Below are 13,615 nucleotides of genomic sequence, written 5' to 3' on the forward strand. Positions count from 1 at the left end.
GAGCATAAGAGAGGACTGAAATCAAGAGGGGTATGTCATTAATTTGAAAACATGGGACCATCTCAAATATTAACCAAAATGAGGAGGATTAGGTCTAAACGACCCCAAAACAACTTGGCTTGGGGGAAAGGGGGTATGGGGCTTGATTAATGCACTTTGTGGTTCAAATAGTATGTAATTTTCAAATCGTTTCAAATTCCTGTAAGTTGAATTGATCAAATTCCATTTTTCCTATTCTTAGAGCATCCATTATCTTGAACACAGGGGACCAAGTTTAAAGAATAAAACAATGAATTACTTGGCATCTATGTGTTTGTGAATTGATGACATCCCCTTGACCTTAGTCTTATTTGAGAAGTTGATAAAAATGACATAAATGCTGTGGTTGTAGCAACGTGATTTTCGACTATGGAAAATCTTGTTACCACTTATGTTTGGAGTCGTCACCATTTTTTTTTTTTTAAGAAAATTGTATGAATGACCACCTGAAAAATGTTTTTAGCAAATTATTTTGTATGACTCACCTAATGGATAAGTACATGGTTTACCTTGAATATAAGTAAAGATGTTTCAATTAGATAGTAGGAAAAATGTTAAGCACCCCACTCTTTCTACCCTAGGGTGATTACTTTAACTTAAGAATTTAAAAATAAAAAAATAAAAGTTAAAAAAATAATAATAATAATAATAAAATTGATGTAGATGCTTGTAGATGAAATGTATGATCATGATGAGATTTGGATTAAGTGCATGTGGGTGTAAGTGTATGCATCTAATGTTCTTTTTAGATATAAGAGGGGTTCGATGTTGGAAGGAGGGTCCAAGGACTATCCCATAGGTGAGGATATCCTTTTGCCATATTTCCTTGATGATGGATGCAAGAATGCTTGAGAATGTTGGCCTAAGCATATGGGAAATTCTATGTATGGTATTTCATCAATATCATGGTCTTTTGTTTGCGAAAATGCATGGGGGATCATGTCATAAAGTGAGAGTCATGCATGTCTTGTCCAGAATGTGGTGGTTCAAACCCTAAAGAGGATGACATCTTTTTTCATCATTAGCATGCATAGTGCATGTGTGTGTAGTGTGTATATTATGATGAATGATTAAATGGGTTTAAAAGGGATTCAACCCACCCTTTTCAGTCAAATCACTTTACGTGTTTCATGCAAAAGGTTGAACTTCAACCTATTGGGTACGAAGAGGATTCGCCATTACATCCTAAAATGAAAATAAAGAGGTGGAGGAGTAGAAGAGATAGAGGGGATGCAATGCTTGAAATTAAATATAACATAATCCACCTTGGAAGTTTGGTTATTTTGTTCTTATTTTCTTCTTTGGGGGCTTCAATGGATGTTAGAAAGTAAGAAGTGGAGGTTGGAGAGTTGAGATGAGAAGGTTTAAAGAGTGAGGAGGGATTTTGACAAAGCTTTGAGGTTAAAAAATGGTGTTCCTCAACTAAAGGGAACACTCCCATTTTATAGAGTTTTGGGATTAAAATAGTCCAATTCTAAAAATTATTGAAAGAAAAAAAAAAACATAGAAATCCTAAGTTTTTCTTCGGATTTTTAAAAATTTAAAGGATAAAAGAAGAAATTTGGCATTTAACATCTGGGATAAAGTCATTTGGTTGAACTCATGTGAGCAAGGGGCATATGTCATGATCTTAGTAGTGGATGAGAAAACAAAAGGTGATTTTTTGGGGAGTGAATGCAAGTGAAAATGTGAATATTTGGTTCTCTTACAAATATCCCAAAAAGCATGAATGAGAATATATCATGTGAAAATGTGAACTTTGGTAAATATCATGGCCAAAGGATAATTTTCAAAATATACCTTAAAGTGTGACATATGGCAACAAATGATCATGTACATACTTTCAACTTTTGGAGGCAAAATTTGATCTTTTTCATGATTTTTGACAAATTTACACAAAACTCAAACACTTTTTATTATTATTATTATTATTATTAATTATTTTTTTTCCAATTGAACATCTTGTTAGAATTTTTAAGAGGAGTTGACCCCAATGGGATTTGAGTATTGGCCCACCAATGAAGAGTTTTCTTAAAGATTGGGGCTTATGAAAAGTTGTCAAGTAGCATGGATTTTGGGAGGGCTAATGATATGACGTCAAGTGTCCTCTTCTTGAAAGAGTGATTGAGTTATTGGCCACATTCATGAGATTTAGATTTCTCGAGTCAATTGAGATAAAATGGGTCAAAGGTTCATTTTTGGGCTTTGCAAGCTTTTTGAAGTAAGATGGGCCTTTCTTGAAGCCTTTTCTTTGACCAAGCTCGTGCAATTTGGGGGTGTTTACAATGGTCTTCAACCCCTTGGAATAAACCCATGAATTCTCTACCAAAAATTCGACTTAAACCCGATGATTCAATCTCTAACCTTCAAGCCCATAACAAGATGGCACTTTTTCAAGAAAGTAGAAAACAGAATTTTAGGAATAAAAGTCAATAATTTTTTGTAAGAGGTTGAAGAAAATGGATTAATAATTGAAGACGACTGAATTAAACAAATTCTATCTAGTGGTTGATTGATTTGAAGACAAATGACTATGGAAAAAATATCAAGGATTCTTTGGCCAAAGGTTGAATATAAGGGCATTTAGGTCATTTTTATTAGCCTCTCAGAAATGACCTATAATCAAGAGGCATATTTACCAAAATTAGGAACATGTCTTAATTAACTATTAAGTTAAGTGCAAAGGTTATGGTTTACCTTATTATTTTTTGTAAACAAGCTTTCCTAGCTGGAGAAAAAAACCTAAACAATAAGATAAAAGAGTTGTGCCCAAGTGACATTGAAATTGACATCGTTTCACACACTGATGTCCACATAATCATAAATGCTTATCACTCGTATCTCGATGAAAAACATTTATGGTTCTACACACGTCCACATCAGCAATGTGTGAAACAATGTCAAGTTCAATGTCACTTCAGCATTTTCCAAAATCTAATTTACCATTCTTATCGACGTAAAAGGATTGATGTTATCCTTTTGAAAGTGTTGTAGCACATTCGATCCAGCCTAGTGACTTGGTGATTTTTAGACCATCTCTTGTAATAATATACACGCGATATCCCCCAAATAAATTGTATTCAATTGATACTTATCCCAAGGATAAATTGTGACTATTGGATTTCGTACTTAGACAATTGGGATCATTCATTTTTTTAACGAATCATCAGAACCCTACCCATTAATTGTAATAAGAGATGTTATAAATATGTCGGGCAAAATGTAAATTGGATTTTGAAAGTGGAACTTATATATATATATATATATATATAGTTCACATTGAATGACTTCACTTTGACCTCTCAATTTCAACAATTATTTTCCTAGCATGGGTAGGAATACCGACAAGACTAATGACCCGCCCGAGTTATCTTGGTATCATCCATGGACAAGACAGATGGACATGGCATTTCACATTTGCAAAATCTCGTGAGACAAATGAGATGACTAAGATGATATTTTGAAAATCTCATCCGAGTCAACTGGGATTTTGTATATTTTAATTAAAATATTTAATATTTTAAATTTTAAATATTTATTATCTAAATAAAATATGATTTTATGACCAAACATCTCCAGTCTACCTTATTTTATATTTTAAAAAAATTATAATTATTTTTATGAATAAATAATAGTAAACCAAATTAAATGATTTATCTCATTTGAGATAAATTGACTCCTCCAAGACAACTCAGTCTCGTCCATGAAAGAGATGAGACATCAAACCAAGATTTGAAATGATGCCACTAGCATGGTTGGAGTAATCCATAAATCATAAATAGTCACTCCCTCCATTCAATCCTTCGGGATGGCACTAATCCTTATGGTCGAATATCCCACCCCACAAAAATTGTAGAATATGCAACAGAGTAAGTTATGAAGCCAACCAATATGAAAACACAACCTGAGGGAGTGGATCCCTAACACTAGTTTTACCCTTTGTTAGCAATCTCCCGTTATTATTCTTGAAAAATTCACAATTTTTTCTATTTTTTTTCAAATGAAAGTAGTATTCTCCAGATAATTGAACTATTTTGATTAATTCACAAATTTTAAGTGTAAACTTGTAAGATGTGACACGTAACACAAATCACCTTTGAAGTGGTCAAATTTTTGGAGGAATCCACCTTTTCAGGTTATAAATGTCTCTTTTATCTTAAAAAAAAAAAAAAAAACAATGACAAGGCTCTCTATTTTTGTTTGAGATTAACCTTGATTTTCCAAATTGATGATTTGTCCCTTGACTTTTGTCTTCTTTTATAAACCAATGGAACAATAACCTCAAAGCCCTCATTGTCACCACCATCACCACTATATCATCACCTTCACCATCACCATCACTATCATGTTACCAAATTTTTGGTTTTCAAATTTTTGAAATGAGATGGATAATATACATATAAAGCATATGCTGCTTATTTTCCATTTATTGAAATTTTTACCGAATTTTAGACCGGAGTTTTACGATCCAAAATAAAATAAAACTCGAATTTTTCACGTATCGAGTTTTTGCCGCATTCCGATTTTGCTAACAAGGGTTTTACCCCTAAGCCAACAGACTGGAAGTAGAGATTATTTTCTTAGAAGATCAATTCTCAAGAGATAATATTTAGACAATCGATTTCCTAAAAAAAAAATGTTTGCTAGTGTTTGATCCCACCTAAAAAAATAATATCAAAAGGGGATTTTTCTTTTGCATTGAGGGTATTATAGTAATATATGTGATGCATGTATCGATTATTCAAATTGGGGTAGCTGTGAGAGAATGACACTACATAGAAAATTTGCATTTTTTAAAAGAATTCATTTTTCAAGGCACATGGTAGGAATTTTCCTTTCTAAGTTTTAAACATGTTTCTTCTAAAAACAATTGACTTTGGAAGGCAAAGAACTAAGAGATTGGGCTCAAGAGCAAATTATTGTTGGTGAGATTTGTGCTCTGTTTGAAACTACAAAGAGAATTGGAAATGGCAAAGGAAGCTATGGTAATCTCTCTTATCACCGAATTAACAGTCTTGGCAGTCCAAGGGATTATCATAGAATGTCGCGTTCAACGAGGAATTGGTGATGACATTAGGTTCATCTGTGGTGAAATTTCTATCATGAAAGCCTTCTTAAGGGATGTAGAGAGGAGAATCAGTGGGTGGCACAAGTGAGAGATGAAGCTTATAAAGTTGAAGATGTTCTCGACCAGTTCCTACATACAATGAAAAGCCCTCTCATGTCTAGAACACCAACTAGTTGTTTAGACATCAAGATGAATATTTTCTTCATACGTCGCTTCTTCAAGCAGATGAGAGTTCGTCATTCTAAGATTGAAATGATAAGGAAGGAGGTTGATGATATCTCTAGGAGAAGGCTGCAATACAACCTTCAAGAAGAAGGGACTAATCCAAGCCTCGAAAAAAAAGAAACAAGGGGAGATTGCGGCATGACTAATCCTTTTATTGAAGAAGACGGTATCATAGGGATCGATAAAAGCGGTTGTTGAAAAAAGAAAAAGCAAATCTACAAATAATTGTTTCGGTGGTTGGTATGGGGGATCCAGAAAGAACACCATAGTCAAGAAAGTTTACAAGAACATATTGGGAGGTGAATTTGAATGTAATGCTTGGGTATATGTGTCCCAAGCCTTCCAAGTAAAGCAGATGTTGAAACTCATGCTCCAAGGATTTAATGAAAGCAGGAAAGAGGAAATTCCCAGTGATTTGAAGACGATGCCACCAGATGCATTGCGCCAAATGATGTACAATTATTTGCAGGGTAAAAGGTATGTCCTAGTCCTTGATGATATTTGGGATGTTAATGCTTGGGAAGGAGTTAAATTTGCATTACCACGTGAAAGTGGGGGTAAGATCATCTTCACAACCCGCATATTGGGTGTAGCCTCTCCTACAGGAGATACTTGCTATGTTCACCGAGTTGAGGCGTTATCTCTTGAATTGGCTTGGAGTCTCTTTTGTAAAAAAAAACATTCAAGAATGATTGTCTTTCGGGTTGTTGTCTGGAACACTAGACACAAATTGGAGAGGAAATGTTGAAAAGGTGCGATGGATTGCCACTCACAATTGTTGTCATTGGTGGCCTCATGTCAAAAAAAGGAACCAATGAATTAGAATGGAATGACGTGCTTGATAATCTTGATTGGGAATTGGATGATAATCAAGATCTAGAAAGATTAAGTCGAGTCATGTTAACAAGCTACAACTATTTACCTCCTCATCTAAAATACTGTTTCTTATATTGTGGTATGTTTCCAGAAGATTATCGAATCAAATCATCAAGGTTGATCCATTTGTGGGTAGCTGAAGGTTTTATAGAGGACCACCCTCAAAAAACACTTGAGGAGGTTGCACATGGTTATCTCATTCAGCTCATTGATAGGAACATGTTGCAAGTTGATAACAAGTTTTACGATGTTGGGTTAGTAGCTTGTAGAGTCCACGACCTTATGCGAGACATTGCCATTCACATGACTAAGAATGAAGAGTTTAGCAAGGTTTTCACAAAGCAAAGCAATTATACAATGATCGAGCGACAACGTCATGTGACAATTCATAACACTCTAGTTAGCATTCCATCTAATGCAATTGGCATAAAAACTCGCTCTATTATGACATTTTTTGTAGATGCGTTTATGCCATTGACTTTGCAAATGCTATTCAATATAAAATTGTTGCGGGTGATAGATTTGTCGAGAACGAACATGGAAAATTTTCCAAGCAATGTGGACTACTTGATTCACTTGCGCTATTTATGTTTGACGTGGACACGGGTGAGTGAACTTCCAACTTCATTGCATAAGTTACACAATTTACAAACTTTAGACGTTCGCAATACAAACCTGCAAAGTCTGCCAATGTTTTGGCAATTGAGGCATCTTCTCTTGAGTTGGAAACCAAAGGCAGTTCATTTGGGACTGTCTACAACAACAAGAACCAACAACTCAGGTAACCTTCAAACACTTGGGAGAGTGACAGCTAATGAAAGCTTAGTAAGTCAGCTTTGTTACTTAACCCAACTTTGGAAATTATTTCTTGACGACATGAAAGGAGAATATTTCATAAAGCTATGTACTGCCATTAAGAAGATGCAACACCTTCGTTCTTTGACAATATTTTCAGACAATGATGATGCCATCTTGGATTTGGAAACCGTGTCGCCACCTCCTATCCAACTTCAGAAATTGTGAATGATTGGGATTTTGAAAGATGGGCACTTACCACAATGGATAGGCTCTCTCAAATGCCTCCAAACATGTCTTCTAGGTTTTAACCGTTTAAGGGAAGACCCGGTTAGAATCTTGGCACAATTACCTAATCTCGAGAAGCTTCAGCTACACAAGGACACTTACATGGGAAGGCAGATTGTTTGGAATGGATTGGTAGTGAGGGACCGTCAAGTTTTCCTAAACTTTAATTTTTTACATATAGATTACATGCCTCATCTAGAGGAGTTGAGTGAGATCAAGACGGAGTAATGCCATGCCCACAATATCTCTTAATAGTTGAATGTCCAAAATTGAAGAAACATCCATTTGTCTTCCAACATCTCAAATCTTTTTGTTGCTTGAGAATTGCAGACGTGCCAGAAGATTTCATCTCCCGTCGTGAACGTGACATAGTAGGAGGAGAGGACCATTAGACAATCCAACACATTCCCATTGTTTTGAATGAACGTTGGTCTGATGGGGAGTTGGTCACTCAGGAAACCATCAACAAAATTAATTGAATCCCAAGTAAGTTTCTCAATTCTATGTCGATAGCACTAACAAACTACATTAATTCTTTGATAAGTATGATTATGTTGCAAACTGAAGTCCTATAAATATATTAGCACAGTGTGCAACTAGCTAGTGACTTATTTTGCTAATTGAAATTGATTGAAGATTTTAGTTAATGCAAGCATGAGACATCAATGTATTTGAAGGAATTGGGTTTGTAACCTCTCCTTAGGAGTAGAGGATTTGGATTCTTTCCAATCCCCCTTTTTTACTTCGTCCACCCTCTCATTTTCTAATTTGATATTGAGGTGACCTCATTTCCCCTATTTTTTTTTATCCCTTTTTATACAAAAAATAAAAAATAAATAAAATGGATGCAGGTACTAAATTACAAATGGCGAGGTAATTAATCCTAAATTCTCCAAAGCTATGTTTTAAAAGTGAAGAAATAAATTCAACTTTGCTTGATGTGACTGCAAATCGACAAAAAAAAAAAAAAGACATTTGGTGGCATTGGATGCTTGTTTGCCCCTCCCCACACACGTGTTTTTGGTCCCAAAAATCATTCATAATGTTGTAAGTTCTTGAATTTGCACCCTTTTGCAATAGTACCAAGCAGGTTTGCAATCATTATTTCAATTATTTGCAACGCCTCTACATTATTTGCCCTCTCTTTTCCTTCACATATGAAACTTAAGGGCATAAACATACCCTTCTTCCCCCTAACATGGAATTTAAAATATAAAAAAAAATCTACCAAAGCTTTTTGTATTTGATTTAATTTCTTCTACATTTCAAGTTTTTTTCTTTTTTGCTAAAGATTAAAAAATTCATCTTGAGAGTTTATGCTGGATTCAGAGAATTTGTTCAGAACCTTAAGTTTTTTCCTTCACTGAAGGATACTACAAAGATTTCATTTTGGCACCAATGTGAACATAGTTTAGTACTATTTGTGACAGAATGCTTGTTTGATCCATGGAACAATTCAGTTGTTTTGATGTGCCACTACTACAAATTGGTGTTTGATTAGATTTTCTGTTTTGGAGATTCCAACTTTATGGTGTCTACAAAACACATTTACATATGCGTTGCTCCCACCATTTGGTAGACTGATTTTCTGGATCAATAATTCGCCTAGTAAAATGTTGAACTTTTCTGATCTCAATCCACGGTTGAGGCTCTCAATCTAATAGACCGTTGAGATGAGAGGAAAGCAAAATTTTCTTAGGCTATGTTTGTTGACACTCTTAAAAGCCTGAAGTCTAGAAACTAGAAATCAGACTTCAGAAGCTTCATCTAGTGTCCCCCATTGCTGGTTCAAAATTTCCGAAGTTTTGAAGTTTGAAATCTGAAACGAAACACACAGAAATAAAACTTTGAAGTCTGAATTTTAAAGGTGGACCACCTCCATTCAGACTTCAGAAGTGTAACAAACATGCGCTTAAAGGTCAAAACTTATATTCTAGGGATTAATATAATATTGAGTAATTTACGTTTTGAACCCCCTCTCGGTTGGAGTAATATATGTTGAATCCGACTAACCTTACTAAGGATGGCATCAAAATCATGATCCAATGCTTCAGGGTTGTAGAGGAAAAAAATCTATGAACTTGAAAACAACAATTAAAAAAAAAAAAAGTTGATTTTTCACCCTTGAATTTTAATCTTAAGTTTGGGGGTTAGATGGAAGTTTAATAGCTATCCCTTTTCAAAACCTTGGATCAAATTCAACAAAATTGTCTGTTGATCCCTTAATTTTTATTTTTTATTTTTATGTTTACAATTACACTTACCTCTCTATCTGTCAGAAATGGCACTAAATGTTATTTTATAGAACCGTTCTACACTGACATCCTACAACACTGTTTGTGCAAAGAACCATAGACTTTCCTTAAGTATACATCACTCGTATCTCGAGGAAGTATCTGTGGTTGCACACCCATGTCACCACAATGCTGGGAGCAGTGTTGTAGAAAGTCAATTTAGCATTTTTCTATTTTCTATTTTATTTTTTTATTTTTAATATATGTTTAATGATAGACATCAATTATATTTTGAAAAGGACAGAAATATCCCCATTTGTGCATTCACACTAGGGGTGAAACTTCATTCACTTTGGGGCCAAATCGAAACAAAACGACCTAGATCAGTTCCAGTAAACATGAACCACAACCAAATTGAATTGATCCTATAACCAAACTAAACCAATAAATCGTTAATCTGTGTCCTAACTCCTAAGCAGTAAGCACAAAATCAAATAATTGATCGTCAGCCATCTTCCCTAATAATATTTTGTACAATTATTTATTTATTTTTATAAGAGTGTTGGTTTGGTTCGAAATCAGCTCTAAATCAAGAACCGAGACGAATTGGTCAGTGATGTATTTTCCTAGTGTTGCCCATAAAATAGACCTTCAAAATGGATGTGTCACCAGTGTTTTAAATCATTGATGGATTTTCCTATACAATACTTGGTGGATGTAAAAATAATGAATAAGAATTGATTTTCGTAGATGATTTATCATGATGGGCTTTATGAGAAGGCATGTGGGAAGGCTCCAAGCCCATAATGAATTATATTTGAATTCAAGAACCATAGGTCCACCAAAAGCTAGGCCAAATATTTATTATCCAAAAGGTATTGCACATGGCAAAAGAGGAGATGTGTAGCCATGTAACCTTACCCAACTCCCGAAGTAGAAGATCTCCTCTCTTTCTCTAAAGTAAGATAGGCATAAATAAAGCAATCACTGTGACTACTATCATCTTCCCCACTATATATCCGTTGTCGCAACGGATTCTTACCCGCTTATATATTTCAAATATATCTGAAAAGCAAAATAAAGCAAAAGCCATCTCTCTCTCTGACATATAAAGACTACAAAAGCATGCCATCTTCTAGTATTTTTTTGCTGTTTGTCTTCTCAAATTGAATGATTCAATGGGTTCTTGCATTAGTAAATGCAAACCCAATTCACACTCCCTCAAACAATCTAATTTGATCCAAGACAAGCTTGTGATCTCACAAGCTCTCACAACTCCTACTGTTTATCTCTCCAAGAAAATACCCAATTCTCCTTCTTCTTCTCCTCTATTTTCTTCTACCACTACAATTACCACTACTAGTTCTTGTTCATCATCAAAGTCACCATCTTCGTCGTGTTCTTCATCTTCAATTTCAAAAGATAGATCATTTTCAAATGAGTTCTTATGGTCTTGTGTTAAGGATAACCCACATGTAATTCCAGCCGATAGGGTCAAGCCAAGCCCTTTGAAGGTCCCTCTACCATCAAAATCAGTTGTAGCACCATTAAAATCGAAGCAATTAAGTCAACCAACACATGGAGGATCAATACCACAAAAAAGGGCTCGTGCTAGTTCGCCTAATCTGGCTCGACAAAAGAGCTTCCGGAGGGAGCCCGAGAGACCCGTCACCCCAAGTTCAATTCCGAGGCGAAATTTGGGCTCTCCATCCCCTAGTCGAAGATTTAATGGTGATTCAGGTAGGGGGATTTTGAAGAATCAACCCAAGGAGAGTTGGAATCGAGACGTTGGGTTCAAGAGCAATGTCGAGTCCATCTCATCATTTTCCTCGAGGAACAAAGAAAATTTTCGGGGTACAAGTCCATCGAAGAACCTTAATCGAGATGGATATAGTTCGAAGAAGAAGGAAACTTGCACGCACCATATCAGTCCTGGGGTTGATCAAAATGCAGTTGGATTGGTGGCCTCTAATAATAGCTCGGATTCTCTTCCAATAGATGATATTGACAACCCACTTATTTCCTTAGACTGCTTCATTTTTCTTTAAATCATAGGGTTTGCAAATTGCATAGTGATGTGGTTATAAAGGTTTTTGTGTGTATGTATTTATAAACAGGTTTGATATTGTTTGATACTTTGATTGCCTAGATCAAAATAACATGTGTGTTTATTTGTTTGCTGATCTGCTTCAATGTTACTATTTTATGGATCTTTGAAATGCCATGTAAACTATTATTAGGTTCAACATACATAACTCGGCCAAGTTTCCAATCTGACTCGGGTGAGTTTGATAACTTCTCTCTTTCCGAGTTTGTATACATACGGCCTAGCTAGACACCTCAAACTTCAATCAAATTGTCCAAGTTTGTACACCTAAATTCTAAGAGTTGTTTGAAACCAATATAAATATACATGACATGAATGGATTACAAGTGAATTTCTCTATAAGTGCATATGCTGGTTTAAGATCACCTCACAACTCATTCCTCCCTTTGAAACTAGTTATTAGAAGAGTCATGATGAACGCACGCAGTCTTGGTACGCAGCTGACGTTGCAAGGGCGCATAACCATAGATCATTTTCATCGGGATACACAGGAAAAAATGTGCAGTTCTGCCCTTGCCATGTCAGCCGTGTGCATTCATTATTATTCTTATTAGAAACATCTTCTTTAAGACCATTCCTATCTGTATTTCAGTAATTTAGACACGGACATCCGTGTTTTGATGAATGCTTGAGATATATCCATGTTGTCAAGCACATGTATATCTAGTCATCAACTTCTAACCAAAAAAAAAAATGTTAAACTAGTTATTAAATCTTAAGAACACTATATGATTTTTGGGTAAGTAGAATACGATCAGAAATTTTGGGTAAAAAGATCAAGGCTTTTCTAGTAGATGTTAATGTGAGGTTAAAAACGATGCATTAAAGACGAACTCGACTAGGTTAAAAATAATTTTTCATATAGATTGAAATTGATGAGAGACTGATCAAGGGCTCTAGCTAAAAAGGTTAAAGATAATGTCATTTAAATTATTTTTCATTAGTCTATAGAGAGGACTGAGTTTAAAAACACGGGGGTATATATACCTCAAAGTAATATTCACCAAAAGGTGGATGGGCATTCCTAGGGAGTAGATCCTCTATAGCGCAGAATTCCAGTCGCTCTCTTGAGCTCTTGTTCTACAATCCATACAACATCGTATTTAAGAAAACTACCAACATAGTCCTATTGCACTCATGGTTTAGATTGGATTGTTGTGTATATTTTCCTTCACTCTCGAGCGTGTCATACCCTAGTTAAGCCCCGTGACCCTCTTATATTCATAGTTCTCCCCTTCTCCATCAAATTGGTCTTTGGGAGTAGTTGGTTGGTTAATACATGCACACGCACATAATAATAATAATAACAATAACATCAACACGTCATTTTTCTGCTCTAATCAAGAGTTTGAAAATGTATAGTCACCAAACGGTTGGATATAACCATGTTGATGATGTGGCACACTCTCCCCTATTGATAGGAACTACAGAGAGTGATAGGAATTCCATGCTACAGAGGATCTACTCTTGTATTCCTAAATTACCCTTTGTTCCTTTTTTTAATAGAACAATAGCAAACAAGTTAATTGAGTGTTCTTTATGATATGGGTAGAGAGTAGTGCTGAGGAAGTTGGAAATTTTGAATGTCACTAGTCTCTTCATCAATCAATCATTGATACCAATATGGAAGGATATTTCATAGGGACCTTTCAAATATAGTGGATCCCAAATAAACATACATTGATATCTATAATAAACCTTTGCTTTTCCTCTCATCTCAATCATACAGTTTGATATTCGCATCAAATCTCATTTGTAGTTAGAAAAGCCCATAATTCTTTCGCACAAAATGTGCATGTATGGGAAAACAATCGCATGTAAGGGTGCAACATGGGAACGTCGGTTAGAGACAAATTGGAGCTTAGCTCGAGTCTCAAATGTGTGAATAATCCAACATAACCTAAATGGGAAAATAGTCCCATGTAAGGGTGTAGTGCAACATGGGGAGGAAGGTAGGTTAGAAATAAACTGAAGACCAGCCCG

General features: G+C 35.3%; 1 protein-coding gene across 1 annotated transcript; it reads left to right on the plus strand.

Moving 5' to 3' along the window:
- Nucleotides 1-10,617: 10,617 nt before the first annotated feature.
- Nucleotides 10,618-12,049, plus strand: LOC147404195 (uncharacterized). Its single transcript, XM_086437714.1, has one exon. The coding sequence runs from the start codon at nucleotides 10,704-10,706 to the stop codon at nucleotides 11,571-11,573; it is 870 nt and encodes a 289-aa protein (XP_086293840.1). The 5' UTR covers nucleotides 10,618-10,703; the 3' UTR covers nucleotides 11,574-12,049.
- Nucleotides 12,050-13,615: the final 1,566 nt, after the last annotated feature.

Source organism: Akebia trifoliata, chromosome 4 (assembly GCF_017979445.1).
Source record: "Akebia trifoliata isolate Shusen 1 chromosome 4, ASM1797944v1, whole genome shotgun sequence".
Lineage (NCBI taxonomy): Eukaryota > Viridiplantae > Streptophyta > Magnoliopsida > Ranunculales > Lardizabalaceae > Akebia > Akebia trifoliata.

Coding starts and splice junctions, on each gene's coding strand:
- LOC147404195 (XM_086437714.1), top strand. CDS start 10,704: ATGGGTTCTTGCATTAGTAAATGCAAACCCAATTCACACTCCCTCAAA.